This window comes from Sander lucioperca, chromosome 15, assembly GCF_008315115.2.
Source record: "Sander lucioperca isolate FBNREF2018 chromosome 15, SLUC_FBN_1.2, whole genome shotgun sequence".
Taxonomy (NCBI): Eukaryota; Metazoa; Chordata; class Actinopteri; order Perciformes; family Percidae; genus Sander; species Sander lucioperca.
In genome coordinates this window covers 32,258,191-32,275,085 of record NC_050187.1, presented here as the reverse complement: position 1 = coordinate 32,275,085, position 16,895 = coordinate 32,258,191, and the positions used below count along the sequence as shown (strand labels likewise).

General features: G+C 41.5%; 1 protein-coding gene and 1 long non-coding RNA gene across 4 annotated transcripts in view; one reads left to right on the top strand and one right to left on the bottom strand.

Annotated features, from left to right (window-relative positions):
- Positions 1 to 16,895, top strand: part of atrnl1a (attractin-like 1a) — a 326,334-nt gene that overhangs the window by 298,969 nt on the left and 10,470 nt on the right. For all 3 annotated transcript variants that reach the window (XM_031315944.2, XM_031315943.2, XM_031315945.2), the window contains one exon: positions 8,203 to 8,317. In XM_031315944.2, the coding sequence (XP_031171804.1) occupies positions 8,203 to 8,317 (115 nt within the window). The remainder of the gene's footprint in view (positions 1 to 8,202; positions 8,318 to 16,895) is intronic.
- LOC116061646 overlaps positions 10,982 to 16,895 on the bottom strand; it is a 28,708-nt gene continuing 22,794 nt past the window's right edge. The window contains exon 3 of the long non-coding RNA XR_004107761.1: positions 10,982 to 10,993. This is a non-coding gene — a long non-coding RNA (uncharacterized LOC116061646). The remainder of the gene's footprint in view (positions 10,994 to 16,895) is intronic.

Here is a 16,895-nt window from a genome sequence, read left to right as displayed (position 1 = left end):
ATTAATACAGTGTTTATCTGATGTATTAATAATGGTTTTCATTTTTTTCCAAAATTGCTTGCATTTTTAACTGTGACACAGTCACATCACCCTCATGGATACTAAATATTGACTCCATATGAAAAGAACAGATGAAATTACAGGAGCCCAATGCATCTCAGAGTGTCAGGCTGCTTAAATAGAATTAATGTCCCAATTTAAATGCTTTCTTCCCCATTCAAACTCAATCCCTGGGTCAAAGTTACCTTTTTTATTCGATAGTTTAACTAGTCGGCACATTTTGAAAAGAGTTTCCTGTAATATCATTATATTGCTTGTTTTCTATCAACGGCCACGGTTCATTTGAAACAACAATCCCTTCCCCACGTTTCTGTTTCTCAGAGTAGATTGTATCGCCATGCCTTTGCTTGCTGTCCACTAGTAAATTACTTGCTTATTTGGATGGTTGGTTTATAAATTTGCACTTTACCACAACTGTGATTTTACACGCTACATCCAGTTAGAGACAGCTTTCAGAGGAAAAGGAGGGGGGAAAAAAACAGTGATTCAGAGGAAAATAAACTTTTGGCTCAATTTTCTCTGGCCTCAGACAATTTATCCATCATGCCCCTGTAGCAGTACCCCCCACCTGTAAATGCTGCTCAATTGACCACTTTGTTCATCCAGGGGATAAAAATGGGACAAAATGTTGCAACAACCATTTGTGTGAAGCAGGTACAAAAGACAAAAGGAGAGGATATGTGGCTGAAAAAACTGGAGAGGAAGGAAGCAGTGGGGTGAGACGGACAATTTCGTTGAATGACCTCGCGTCTACTGAAATGGATTTCTTTCCTCTATTCCATGTTTGTTATTTTTGTTAAATGAAAAGAGAAAGAAAAACAGGCAGAAGAAATGCACTCAAGGGTTAAAGGGTTAACCAAGGGTTAAAGTGACTTTGTCTGAGTTTCCTTGTCCTGTTTGTTTTACTGTACAATAAATACAGGATCTCAGGTATGGATAAGCACCACTTACATGATGTCGCATTGTCGTGTTTCTGCTGTACGACGAAAGCGTGTTGACGCAAACGGGGCGCTGGCGAGAAAGAGCCAACGCGATGATGAATTCACACTCCACACTGCTTGCGCACATAGATATGCATATTGTGTAACAGCGCTGTCATGACGCTGCCGCTTCTCTCCAGTGCCGTTAGCTGTGTCCAATCAGGTTTACTCCACTTAGCCAAGTCAGAGGCCGTCTGCTCTCACAGGAAAGTGTGATTGAGTCAGAGACATCTTTATTAATCATTAATGTAGCACATTTAAAACGACATAATAATAATAAAATAATATTACATTTTATTTAAAGGCGCCTTTCTCGGCACTCAAGGACACCGTACAGGGATGAATAAGACATTTAAAAACAGCAAAAAATAAAGAATACAACAACAATAACAGCAACAGAAAGAGGCAGAGCGATTGACATCATGTGGAATAGGCAGTTTTAAACAGATGTGTTTTGAGTTGTAATTTGAAATGGGGGAATGAATCAATGTTTCGGAGTTGGGGTGGTTATGAATTCCAGAGACGGGGAGCAGAGCGGCTGAATGCTCTGCTCCCCGTGGTGGTAAGACGGGCAGAGGGGACAGACAGGTGTATGGAGGAGGAGGATCTGAGGGAGCGGGAGGGAGTGGGAACCTGGAGGAGATCAGACAAATAGGGAGGGGGGAGGTTGTGGATGGCCTTGAATGTAAACAGGAGGACTTTGAATTGGATATGGAACTGGACCGGGAGCCAGTGGAGCTGTTGGAGGACAGGAGTGATGTGGTGGATGGAGGGGGTTGGAGTTATGATGCGGGCAGCTGAATTCTGGACCAGTTGAAGTTTATGGAGGGATTTGTGAGGGAGGCCGAAGAGGAGAGAGTTACAGTAATCCAGACGGGAAGTGTCGAGACTGTGGACAAGGATGGCGGTAGTGTGGGGGGTCAGGGAGAGGCAGAGGCGACTGATGTTTTGTAGGTGGAAGTAGGCAGACCGGGTAATGTTATTGATATGGGGTTGAAAGGATAGTGTGCTGTCAAGGATGACACCCAGACTCTTAACCTGTCGGTTTTAACAAACAACAATACAAAATGTAATACAAAACAACTGACATCATAAAACCAAAGTCAAGTAAAGAAGGAGGAAGTTTGGAGAGGGAATTAAATCAACAACAGATAAAAAGCAGCATAGAGAAGCTAAACAATGCATTGCTTGCTCATGGAAATCAGACACACCTTGTAGCACATCGCAATGGTTGAGGGGAATGACTTTTTACTCAGCTTTAGAAAAGATAAGTTACACAACAAAAAATAGGCTTGACAAGTTTTGGAAAATTTGGAGCGTTTTCTTCAATTTCCTTGAGAATAACAATATGGATGTGGATGGTTGGAGTGATAACTATCTGGACTGAGCGTTTTTTTGTTTGTTTGTTTTTTGTCCAAATAAGATAACATACTCCTGTATATATGTCCATATGCCTGTAGTGTGCCTTCTGTACTATACAGTGTTGAGATAAACAACTGCTCAGTATTTTTGTGTAAGCATACACCTATGGATGTACAGATTCATGACTGTGGGTACTACAGCTACTACATTTGATCCTTGGTCTCCTTTCTGTTTTATGTTATGTGCCTTGTTGTACTCTTTTTGTTTGTCAAATGTACAAAAACTCAATAAATACATGTTTTAAAAAGAAAAAAAAAAGCAGTATAGGGAAATAAAAGATAAGTCAAGGGACATGTCAATAATTTATGGTGCTGCATTGCAATCCCTTATAGAGTTAGATTTGGCAGGGGGCGTGATATTTAAGGATTGAAGAAGCAACAAGTATTTAGCTCTGAGATGGACAGACTGGACATTTCTGTACACATATGTGCACATTAGATCTCAGCAAAGTCCACCATACCAAAAGCTGTAGCACATAAGGAGGAGGCTGCTGGCGGTGGGAGCTGCAGCAGCAGATGTGTTGACATGAGATGAGGGAAATAGTACTGTAAGAGCTGTCACGTTACAAAGGTCGTCTCGTTTCTATCTGTATCAGTGTGATTGGATGTTACTCGCTAGCTGACTAGCAATCGGCTGATCCAAGCGGGACGTCAGAAGCCGAACTACAGTATAAAACATTGATGCAAGCTAGGTAAGTCCTTTGAGGTTTTAGTTAATAAGACCAATAGGTTATTTTTGCTGTTATTCATACGAAGGAGGCATAAATTAGCCTGACGTCGTCAGAATATGAGTCTGATACTGCTCCATTGGGCTGTGATTATGGGGCGTGTTTCAACCGAGCCAGGAAAGAAAATGCCTCTCAATTGGATAGACCTACAACCAATCAGAGCAGCGGAATGACCGCAGGGTTTTCATTGCGCCCCATCTTCTTAGCGACAAAGGGGCCAGCTGATAAATTAAACCGTTGAATTTTGACGAAACCCGTAGGAAGGACAGCTAAAACATCTTTCCGATCGACAAATGCCTTGGTCGCGGTTCTCTGTTCCTCTTTTAAAATGAATGCGCTGTCGATATCTTCTATAACAGACGCAATGGCGGAATCTACACATCTCAATTCTCCAGTGGCAGCCATCTTTAAACAAATTCAACCCAAGCGCTCTTTGGTGACGTGGTTGATTACGTTACTGTTGATCATCTGTCCATCATCGTATAAAGCCCGCCCTGACAATTTGATTGGTCCGAACAGTTCTGGTTTGAGCGTAGTTGCTCCACAACAGATCAAGTCGAGACAGAACTTCCCGACCTCAAATGTTGTGGGCGGGGCTAAGTTCGGCTGGCATCCAGGCTAGGCATAAATGGTTACATTCATGGAAATATTGCAACACAGAAATCATAGAGACACAAGGAGGGATCACTAGAGAAGTATGCAAACGTACATGACACAATGGACAGAGAACAGACAGAAAAAAATAATAATACCTGTATGCATTCTAACTCAAACTTAATGAATAATAATAATTAATATTAATAATGTATTCACCAAAGATGGCACCAAACCTCTTGAAACCTGCATGGTTAAAAAAAAAACGACAGTCTCTCTGGATTATGTCCAATAATTCTTTATAGAACGAAGGACTGATAGTGCTCAGTGATGCCAAGCCAATTTCAACATTGTACACAGTCAGCAAAAACTGTTGTCTGGGCTTAAGTGGCGCTTGATATTTAAAATATAAATAAAATGAGAGAGAGAGAGAGAGAGACCCTCTCACTGTCAGGTCAGAACCTCTGTTCTCTTCGGCTCTACTTAGTGGCTGTCAGCTGAGAAAGCTTTTATACTGGACAGACAGCTCAGCAGGATTTCACTATTGACTTCAATGGCTACCTGGACTCCACCCACCTGACACCCCATTCTATCTAATCTCTCTCCGCACCTCTCTTTTTATCTTCTCTGTTCATTTCTCTCTCTCTCTCTCTCTCTCTCTCTCTCTCTCTCTCTCTCTCTCTCTCTCTCTCTCACTTACTGTGATTAGGTTGGGAAAGGAGCCAGGGAAAGCTCTTACAGTCGTCACATCACCCTGGCTCTGCTTCATCATTTACACACACACACACACACACCACACACACACACTCTCACACACACACACACACACACACACACACACACACACACACACACACACACACACACACACACACAACATATAGATACATAGATTCAGGAACACAAACACACTTATTTGCTGTTAGATTTGTCATCTTGCTAAGCAACCTGTTATTAACCATTAAGATCACATGGTCCTGTGTGTGTGTGTGTGTGTGTGTGTGTGTGCGTGTGTGTGTGTGTGTGTGTGTGTGTGTGTGTAAAACCATTTGCCCATTGCTATAACAGATGGCAAGTTTTGTAAACTCACCAAGTAGAAATAGTTTTTCACTGTAGTACATTGATCCTGGGGAGTTTGGAGCTGCAGTTCTGATTGTGGCCACTAGTGCAGCATCGCAGCAGAGCCCCGCACTGTTATCAGACCCCCGCACTGTTATCAGACCCCCGCACTGTTATCAGACCCCCGCGCTGTTCTCAGAGCCCCGCACTGTTCTCAGAGCTAGTTTTTTTGTCTTTGTTCATTTATTTAATATTTATTTATTCTTGAGTGTCACTTGACTCGTGCTCTGCGGGTATCTTTTCTGTTTACATAAGTGTGAATTTTAATGACCTTTAACACAACTAACTGTTCATTTCCTGGAGGAAATAGTGTCTCGTAAACAGGGTGTAATGTAAATATGCTGTGAGTGTGTGTGGACTGTATATCTAAGGAACTAGTGGATTGTAACTATACACACATAAATTAAAGTGCCGTTGCTTTGTAAACCGTGCTCACCATGAAGCAAATGAGAAAGGGAACATCAGTTATTTGTAATGGCGTGGCACCAAATTCCGGACCCTGTACATACGCATTCATGTACACACTGCTATTTATTCTAGTATTTTTGCGGGCCCTCCTCACATGAGAGTATATTCAGTCCCCAGTCCGACGGCCCTGGTTATTTGTGTATGTCACAGTCAAAATGTGTTTTACAATAACAGGGAAACATGCTTGTGATTTCAGTGTTCATCAAACACCTGTTATTCATTTTGCATCATTTTTGTCTTCCCCATTTTATTCTCTCACCGAAAAAAACACCCTAAACAGAACAATGAGTCATTGTTTTGTCTGTGTATTATCTCAATCAGGAGAAAGAGTGCTTGCTATTAGGAAGTTCTAGTTACAGAGGGTATGTGTGTGTGTGTGTGTGTGTGTGTGTGTGTGTGTGTGTGTGTGTGTGTGTGTGTGTGTGTGTGGTTAGTAGGAATTCATCATTTCCTGACAGTCTGAAAACACTAAACAAACAGGGGAGCCTCTTCTCTTGCCTCTAATTACGCTGTATGCTCCAGCACTTAAACCTATTAGCACCAGAGGGGATGTTTACGTGTGTGTGTGTGTGTGTGTGTGTGTGTGTGTGTGTGTGTGTGTGTGTGTGTGTGTGTTCTCTCTGTGTTTGTACCAAGGTGGTCCAAGTACTGCTGTTAAGCTCATAACTACTTTGACAGCAGCCTACTGTGTTGACATGTCCTCTAATTACTGTGTATACATGCCTGCTGGGTGCTTAACATACTGCTATATATTTGTTTCATCCAGTTTTAAAAAGTTGGGTTGAGTCCCACAGATGATTCTTTGAGTATTTAGAATTGAAGGTCACCCTTAGTAATTCATTTTTGGACAGCCATTTGGTTGTTTTAAACCCTTTATTTACCATTATTGAGCACATATGGTCTTTTCCCCACAGTGACTTGCTTTATACGTATGCAGTTTGACAGAGTTGTGCTGTGAGCTGCCCATTACGTCCACAATATTTCACCGTTGGACATGAGCACCTCTGTGTTCATACAGTAGTTTACGTGTGTGTTCAATATTCTTCCATGTGTTTAAAAAAAATAATGATTAGAAAACAACCCAATGGCAATCCAGTAGAAATTAAATATACATTATATTTGGGCTTTTTGTGGGTGGGTATGCCCTGGTGACATCTGTGAACAGTAACAGTAGCATCAGGGATACTGCTTGTGTGACTGTTAGTCTGATTTGTCTTGTCAAAATGAAATTCCCAAAGTACGATTGTCATTTGTACGCTTCCAGTTGTCATGTGAACTGACAGATTTGCTAATCACTCAGAGTCAAGAGGACGAGTCAAGAGGGAGAGAAGAGGAGAAATAATAATAAAGAAAAAGGAAAAAAAAACAGTCAGGAAGATGGTTAACACTTACGTGTAAAACAAAGCAAGGAGGGAAGAACAGATGTGTGGAGAGGCTTGTGTGCTTTTTTATGTATATATGTAACATTTGTACCATTTTATTCTTTCCATTCTCTCACCGAAAAAAACCTAAACAGACTCATTGGTTTGTATTATCTCAATCAGGAGATGCTTGCTAATAGGAAGTTCCAGTTACAGAGGCAGTTTGTTTGTGCGTGTGCGTGTGTGTGCGTGTGTGTGTGTGTGTGTGTGTGTGTGTGTGTGTGCGTGCACGCCTCACTTCCCCACAGACCACAGTAATAAACAAGGTCTATCTCTGTGACCTATGGGGTACAGAGTGGCAGAAGGGTCAAACCTGGTCGATAACTCAATGACTCTCCTTGTTGTGTATTCAAATGTAAGGAAACCCTATCCCAGCCATTAAATATCATTAGACAGACAGTAAGACACAGTATATACAATCAGATCCACAGGCCCTGTGCAGGATGGTTATTATAGTATAGGAGTGGTTCTTTTCATTTCATTTCTAGTTTAGGGTTGGCATGTTGTTGTGCAAATATTCGGTAGTTCCATACTGTCCCAGTTTTTACTTTATTTCATATGAACTTACTTCATATTATCCCATGCTGCCCTTAGCACAATATAAACATGTTTAAAGTGTGTTGGATTATTATCCCTTTGCAAGAAAGTAACTTTTGGAAACATAAAATCCAGTTGAAAATACATTTAAACTAGTTTACCTGTATAACAAGTTCTATTAGGTTTTGTCAGTAAATCTGCAAAAAAAAAAAAAAAAAGATATTAGTCTTATATACAAAATACAGCACTGGGAGTTTTGGCTCCATTTGACTAATAATACGAAAATGAAAAGCCCCTTATAATGTTTGGCTCAGTACAATCGTTACTTGATCTAAGTGTCTTATTTGGTTGGTATATAATAATGGATATAAAAACCTGCATGATTAGAATGGACGGCTGATATCTCAATGTGTATTTGCACACTTAACTAGAGAGACAGATGATCTCCTACCTGTCTACGTTAGCTGCACAGCAGGCAGAGCTCCATAGGCTGCCGGCCAGCCTGCTTCCCCCAGCTGGGAGCTTCAATCACAGGGGAGGTGGCAGCATGAGCTCTGGGTGTGTGTTACATCGGTTAGCTGCTCTGTTAGCTTGATAGGAGCATTGTGCACCTTCCTATACACACATAGGAAGTATAAACCTCACGTACACACACACTGATGCTAGTGGTGCCAGCATCTGTTATGACACTGTCTGAAACGGTAAATTAATCTATATAATCATTCTGTGGTCCAAACACTGGCATAAAATATCTCATTTTCTTTTTTATGGTGTGTAATTCTAATCTTTTTACTTATGTTCTGTCTAGTGTGTACTAATTTGTTTATCCTGTGTGTGTGTGTGTGTGTGTGTGCGTGCGTGCGTGTGCGTGCAGGCGGTGCCGAAGCCCATAGCCATGGAGCCATGTTGGGGGAGCAGAGCAGGTGTTCTGACGGTGCTGCTGTATCTGCCCAGAGTCCCATCTGGAATACCTCCACCAGGACAGTCTGGTATGATTCACACAACTACACACAGACGACATATGGAATCTGGTATTGCATCTCTTCTTGTTTGATATTTGTTCATCTTTCTCAATGACATTTTTGGGGCATGATGATTGCACAGGTTACACAGTGATGCTAATTCCATCTGGGAAACTAATTAACATTGGCTTATTGGCTAAAAATACCTGAAGCTTCTGTGTACATGCTCTTCTTTTCATCAGCATAGTTTCGAACTTATTTGGTGCCATTTTTTTCTACTTCTGCAGTGTTGTGTATCATTTTTTGAGCATTTCCTTCTAATTAGATGTTGGCCTGTTAACGGTTCTTTGTATGCTTGGCATGTATTGTCCAGTAAGGTGGTGCAGAATATTATGGCTTTCATTGGGGGGAAAAGTGCTGCCTCAATCATGCTTTGTGCTGATATTTTTGAAAAAGGCAGGTGCATGATGACCAGCTGCAGTATTTGCCATTGTCAGCAGACAGTATTTATGTCCAACTGTCAGAGACACTTACCAGACACAGCTAATGTTCCTTTTTATGATTGAGTGTAACAGACATCAACACTACTACTGGGGATTTCTCCATTTTCATTTGATTGTCGCTGTTGTTGTAAACTGTGAGCTGTCTCCGATCCATGAAATCCCTCATGTTTGTCGTTGTAGGCTCACAAAAACACAGTCCACGCCATTTGTGATCCCTTTACACATTGCCAACGATGTCTAAAAAGAGCTTCCCATCAGCTCACATGCAAAACAGGCCCTGGCAGTTAAAACTAAAGCAGAAAAACACAGTAAAATGTGATGGCATCGGAGGAGTCATCCAAAATGACTTGATGTTTCCTGCCGCTGTCATCATTAGAACAGTCTGCAGCCACACAGCAGGCAGCTTAATAGGGTAAAAGGATGCTTTAAAGGCCAAAGGTTACATGTTCAATCCCTGTAAGTCGTATCTTTAGTCAAGGCTCTCCAAAGACATTGCTCTTTTAATCTGTGAGTACCAGTTTAATGCCTGACAAATGTAGAGGTTTGGTCCATGTTATCTGCTCATGGTATAAGATAAGATAGACTTTATTAATCCCACACTGGGGAAATGCCTGTCCTACAGCAGCTAAAAAAAAACACAGACACACATCAGAATAACACATATACAGAAAGTATTATAACAAATAAAAAAAATAGAATTAGTTATAATAATATTAGTAATAATACAAACATATTTACACAATAAACAACCTTATATAAACAGACAGTATATATATTATACACAGATACACAGATGAGTAAGGTGCGGATGAATAGAAATGGCATATTGCACAGTTGGAGGTGACACAGAGTAATAAATAAGTATGTAAGTAGGAGCTCTGTGGGGGTTATCCCTCTCTCTTAAAGTCCAGGTAAAGCGAGAATAAATGTCTTTCGAATCTGTCACACTACAGGAAAATGTGTTATTAACCACCCAGCCAAATCTGAATGACAGATAAATTATATAAAATTAGCTACCACACGTGGTGAACGAAACGGCACTGCTGGTATACGCTCTAAATGTAGTAGTAACAATGTTTTTATACAGTAGGGCAGGGGTTATGTTAACGATGACTCCAGTGTGTCATCGAACCATGATTTCCTGCTAGGGTTTGAAGAAAAAAATCTAAATGCGATTTTCCTGCCAGATATTGTGATTACGATTCGATTTGCGATTTCTTTTTTTTTTAGCTACATATTGCACCTTAAAGGAAAATTGCTGCGCAAAATGAACCTAGGTTTTAATAACACATGGGTACCGAGTCGACCGTTCTCTGGGATATGTTTTCATGCTAATCGAATGAGACCAGTTTTAGCCCAAACCACTAATTAGCTAAAAGATAGTTTATAAAGACAGTACCGTTCGGTATACAGGCAGGCGCCATCTTGGGAAAACAGTCACGACCAGTCGAACGACTGTCTGTCTAAACTATCTTTTTAATAAATTGTCAATTGTACACTTACAAAATTCTCATGTAGGGACCCTCATTATGCTACCGTGGAAGTGTGGTGCTATTTTGAGCCTTGTTAGTGATATAGAAATAGCGATTTCTTTTTACTTTAGCGTGCCCCGACGACTAGCGTTATAAGCTAATTAGCGGTTTGCACTAAAACTGGTCACATTAGATTAGCATGAAAACATGTCCCAGAGAACGGTCGACTCGTTACCCACTTGTTATTAACCCCTAGTTTCATTTTGCGCCGGAATTGTCCTTTCAATAAATAAAGTAATAAAAAAAGTAAACAATCTGTGATATGTGTAACATTAAAAAAACAGTAAATATAATAATGAAAAGAGGAATAAAAAAATGTTAAACTAAATGTTACACCAAACATTCAGCTAAATATTGCACATTTGATTAATCACGGTCTTCACGATTAGCTAATCGCATTCTTTCAAATCACGATTTTGATTTGAAAACAATTAACTAAGCCCTATTTCATGCCGCCCAAAAAATCCTGGACACAGAAATGGTAAAAAACAGTTTAACGGTCTTAACGCCACAATTCAGTTTACTGTCCTCTCACATGTTTTCAACAAATGTATGATGGGGTTAGAAGGAAATCACTGATTTTGCTTTACCCGGACTTTAATGTTCTGTAGGTACTGGAGGTGTGCATCCAACAGTGGCAATTAAGGGGGAAGCAACATCATGCTTTTCTAATAGAATTTATTGATATAATGACAATCTGTTGATTAATTGTTGACCAAAGTAATTTACTGGTTAAAGCTTCAGATGTTCTGCTTTTCTCTCTTTCATATGTTTTATACATGAATTTCTTTGGGGTTTGAACTTTTCTTTTTAGTTTTCTGACATGTTCTAGACTTTACAATTAATCAGTGAATGATCAGAAGTTCTTGGTCTTTTTTTTTTTTAAAACTGTAATTTTATTGTTTCACTGCTGGAAGTCCGTTTTGTAGAAAGTTCAGCTGAATTCTCAAACTATGCAAAATAAATGCAGAAAGCAGAAAAACGGCAGGAGAGCAAATCAACAATTTTCTAGCGTGCCGTAAAAATCAAACTTTTTTTATCCTGTGATTGCAGTATGTTCTCTCTGTTAGCATCAGCATTCACAGTCTTTCACAGTGATATTATGAATTATTCAGATGCACTCTTGACATATGGCACCTTTTAAAGAAGGTCTGATGTGGTTAGACCTGCCTGGTTTCCACCCAACACTTGCTGTTGGATCAATTGTTCCCCTAAATGAGACATCCTGACTTTCCACAGTCTGAGCTCATGTTGCTGCTACAGTATAGACGGACGTTATGCGATATCCCCCAGTCGTTCCAGCCGACCACCACGTGGCTGTAGAAATCACTGAAAAGACAGCAGCACTTCCTCACAGACCTGACCGAGGCCCGGAGCATTATGCACCGTCAGCGTGAGGCCAATCTTCTCTCCCTGCAGCCCATCTTCCCACTCAGTCTCCGAGACCTTTCTCTCTTTATATTTTCCATCTCCGCTGCAGCTTTTTGGGAGACTGCTGCCAGTTCTTGTGTTGGTAGTTTGCTCTTTAGAAAGTGGACTGTATGTAACTGGAGCAGGTGTGAAAAGCCTCTGTTGCTCCAGACAGGAAGCAAAGCCTTCAACACGGCGAGTACCTGACAGAGGAAACGAGCAGAACAGACGGAAAATGACGCACTTTGCAAGAAAGCATTTTTTCTCAAGATAGGAGCTTTATGTTGAAGCCAGTAAAATCGTATCAGCACTCACTGTATTGTAGTCTAATTTATTTAACTAGGAGAAACCCATCGAGATTAAGAATCTCTTTTTCAAGGGTGAATACAAAGGAGGGAATGAGAAGTGACAGTGTGTTTGAGAATGAGACAGAAAATGAAAGTTTGCTCCACCAAGAGGTAATTATGTTGATTAAAAAAATACCCTTGAGGTTAATGGTAGCAAGTGCATTAGGAGCAACTGGAAGACCAGTAAATGGCTAAAAGTGCCAATTTTGAACTAAATTACAAGAGTCTAACTTTAAATTTGGCGGTTACGTTGCGGTTGCTTTGAACTGTTGACTCTCGGCAGCATGCGCTTGTAAAAAGGTCAGAAAGTGGAGATGTGAATAGTGAAGCCTATTGCGGTCTGCATTTGTTGATTTTAGACTTTGTCAGATGTTTTAATGTGACAAACACCAATAGACAGGCAGAAAATTATAGGCGTAACACACAAATAACAATACCTGAGTATAAAAGGATAAAAGCGTTGCAATGGACTTAAACACAAACCTGAAACCAGCCCATACCTGAGCCTTTAAGAAACTAACAGGATGAACCCAACTGGTTCTGCCAAAGATTCCAACATAAACTGAAAGAGACACAGTGGCCATTGGCAAAAGTCCAGCAGTGCAAATTGAGATTAAAAAACTGCAGATAAAACCAGTTTTAGGACATTAAAAGTGCGTAAAGACAGTGTACATGTATCAAAGTGAAAGCACTGGTGGTTTTCCATTCACCACCTCATACTACCCGATGTTTTCGACATTAGCTCGTCACAGCAGCAGCAGCAGACTAATTTTCAGGAAATTAGGGCCAATAGGAGGCTTGTCAGTTCTTGTCAGGCTGCTCTCTGGGGGAAGTCCAGGCTCCTCTGTTGTTTTTCTCATCAAATCAATGACATAGCTGTCGTTGTTACCAGGGTTTGAAGCCTTGAGTCGATGATTTGGGTCTTCTTGTCTGTTTGTGTAGTGATCAGAGAGTCAGTCATGATCACAGATACAAACGCAAGCAATGACGAACATGTAAACACGTACAGTAACCACACACGATACAACTTCAAAAACACCAAAGAGCCGATAAAACTCGCCCACCCATCATCCATCCCCAGTCTCTGGCTCCCCCCCTCCTCCTCCATCCTCCCACCCCTGCTCCCCAGAGAACACTCTACATAGGGTCAGACAGCAGTCCTCCATTGATGTTAGCATGTATGAATGTGAAGTCACTGCAGGCTAGCTCCGCCCACCCTCAGTGGGAGACACTTCAAGAGGAATCCTCGATGAGCGAGCCTATTTTAGCACGCCTTCCTTCGCACTGTCTTCTCTTTCTTCCCTTTGTTTTTCTTCTTGTCCTCCTTTGCTCTGCTCCCCTGAGGTTTTGCCAATAACTGACCCTTTATACAGTATGTAAGAGGGAGAAAAACATAAGACACCCATGTTGGTTTCAGAAGAGGTGGGGGGGGGGGGACTGCAGCACCAGCCTTACAATTTCTCAGCTGCCAGTTTTTCAACCCATATTCCTCACTCTGTCTTGTTTGTTCTTTCTCTCTTTCTGTATCATTCCTAAAACTTTTCAGGCTTCAGGCCTCAGACCAAGAGTGTGGCGTTGTGTATGTTCCAGTGATGAGTTTGTGCTTCTCCTTAAACAACGTGATACTGTAGCCTTCAAAGCGGCCACACTAAGATTAGTCTGGATCAACGGAAGTACATTTCCAGGATAAAGACTGACATAGCGTTGCTGTGTGTTGCTGTTCTCAAAATCCCTTTGTTACGGAAAAAGAAAACCTTCGAGCTAGCAAGCTACATGCCGAAAATGGCTTTTCGTTTTGAAGAAAATTTGGATCATGCAACAAGGCAGGCCTGCTTTGTTATTTCGGGGTATGATTGTTAAGATTACAAATAATATGTTAATACCATTACTCTCTAAACTCTAATCGCCTGGTTTAATACTGGCATCAAACCACCCACGCATATTGTTTTCTATGTAAGCCCATTTGTCGGTAGCAGTAGTGAGACGTGTGTCAGTATGGGTTGACAGGCTGCATTGCCTCATAAGAAGCCACTGTTACCTCTCAATATCCACACTCCACAAAAAAAATGATTTAATCAAATTCTGTGATGCAGTGCAGCCGGTCCGTCCTACAGTGAAGTGTGATTTATGGTTCTGCGGAGGCTCCACACAGAGCTTTCGCCATCGCCTACGTAAGTGGCCTGAAGTTTATACTTGTGCGTTGGTGTCTGCGTCGATCTCTTTAAGAGAATAGCAGGGCTGGCATGTGTGTGTTTGTGTGATTAGCTACGGAGCGAGTACCGACTCTAGAGTAGTGAGAGAAACAAAGTGTCCCTCCTGTGCTTTTTGACCACGGTGGGAAATGTAGCAGGAAAAGTGAACCCTCTCTCTTTGATTTCATGTTGTTTATGGAGAAGGAGAACAGGAAATGAGTAGGGGGAAATGCAACGCTAACAAGCCACGGCCGAGTGACGTGCGTCACTGAAGCATAAATTGGCCTTAAGGGCGACAAATGTGATGCTACACGACATGAAATGTGTTTTTGACCTAAAGTCAAACAGTACTGTAGGCATTTGTGTGTTGTCCAAGAGGCAACATCAGTTTGACTGACTGGTGGCGAGTTTGTAAGCCTTTAAACATAAAGTGAAGAGTGAAGGTTAAATAGAGTGCAAGATCGACAGGCAGATTTGTGAAGTAATGTGGGAGTTGCTGACTGTCACATTGAAGTGGGATCTGAGCCTGAAAGCTCACAATTTACCAGGGAATCTATGTTCCAACCCTCACCTATGGCCATGAGCTTTTGGTAATGATCAAAAGAAAGAGAATGCAGATACAAGTGACTGAAATGACTTTCTGTTGCAGGGTGGCTGGGTTAGGGTTAGGAAGGAGGTCAGACTAGAACCACCGGTTTCTCATGTAGATAGGAGCCAGACGAGGCTGTAGGACAGTAGCAAGACGACTCATGGATGCCTCCCTGTAGAGGTTTTGCAGGTACATCCAAATGGGAGCAGATCCCAGGGCAGAACCAGACTGTGCTGGAGGAATTGCATATCCCATCTGGCCTGGGATAGACTTTGAATCCCCCAGAAGAAGCTGGATTAAAATGGTAACTTAGACCAGGGCCTGGATATAAAGGCTGATGATGGATGGATGGATGGATGGATGATATCAAATATGCGATGCCATGACATAAACGTGATTAAACATCACAAAATCAAGGCATGAAAATGAACATCTCATTGTTTAAATGCCCTCCCACCAGTCACTAGCACTGGTGAAGGCTCTTGGATGAGAAAGAATTCCGTGCATTGATACAAGTGCTTCTTTTTTTATTTATTTTTTCCATTTATAAAAGCAAAAATATTCAACTTTCAAATGCAAGTTGTGGTGTTGCACCACATGGTACAGTTGGCCTCTGTCTCAGTGCTCCTGTAACAACACTTCAGATGTAAAAAGACATCCAATGAACAGTTACATTATCCTGCAAGACAGTACCTTTTCCCTGATACATGGACACTGTTATCACATTACAGTTTTAGAACATTAGAAATAGCATAGGTTTGTTTTTGAGTGTCAAACTCTGCATTGCTCTCTCTCTGTCTCTCTCCACAGGCTTGTCTGTGTGATGAGATTACAAGCTGCAGAGTAGAGGGGGTCTCTGAGCTCTCGTATGGCTTTTTCTTCACTCTGATCTAGCGAGACGGAAACACACTCGCATAACGCCCAGATTGCTGTGTTTATAGCCAAACCAAATCCTCTGATAAAACAATCATTCATGCACAATTCCTGGCCCAATAACCCAACCATTAATCCAGGAAATGACAGTGAATAGAGGCAACTCACTGCTGTTAGAGTGGCTGACAGCTGTCGTCAGCCAAATTGCAGTGGACGACTCACACATGGTGTCTGCCTTCGAGAGCGACTGGCGCAGGAGAGGAACAGCTTGACCGCTGAGTGACTGTTTGACTGATTCAAAGTTACAGTGGCCTGACATGATGGACCAAGCAGGAGAAAAAGACTGACACCTAGGACTGGTGAAATAGAGGGAAGAAATGGAAAAAAAGGGGGGGTGGGGGGAATGAGATCTTATTTTTGGCTCCAGTCACCAGTCTTCCATCTCGACAGCTTGTTTCATTTCATCTTTCTCCTGTCACTTTTACCTCTTTAAGCTATGCCTTCCACAGCCACAGTTGTTTTGTTTCTTTAATGTTTCAGATAAAATGGGACTCAATCAGTGGTTAATGGATTTACCGGGCTGCACATAGTCTTCGTTTGGTGCAGTGGAGTCGTTGTGGAAGGAGAGAAAGAGAAAGACAGTGAGCTACATTTCCTTCTCAACCTCTCTCTCTCTCTCGAGCTTAGATAGTGGGTCAATAGAGACAGAGGCGCAGCAGTATTCACAGCCGCCTTTTTTCTGCGCTAATCTACCTATTCAGCAGCAGAGATTGAGCCGGGAATCTCTGGGAGAGAGAGAGAAAGAGAGGGTGGTATAAAGAGAAGAAAGAGGAAAGAAAATACAGGTACTGTAAGATGTTGAAAGTCTTTGTGAGTAAAAATAGAAAGAGCAGCGTGTGAGAGAAAAGAGGTATTAAAAGGCTGAGAGGTTCGATTAGAGAGATTGGTCTAAGTTCTGAAAAATATGAGTGGAAACAGGTAGGAAGATGGAGAGGGAGAAAACGTGATTAAAAGAGTTGTTAATTAAGTGCGGTTGTAAGAGTGGTGAGAGTCCATGTCGACGCCCCCTCACCCATAAAACCAGATTTGCATATTGCTGCACGGAATCTGAGATAAGTCCATGTGGTTATGCTTTGATAAATCCACTCCTGGTTACCTC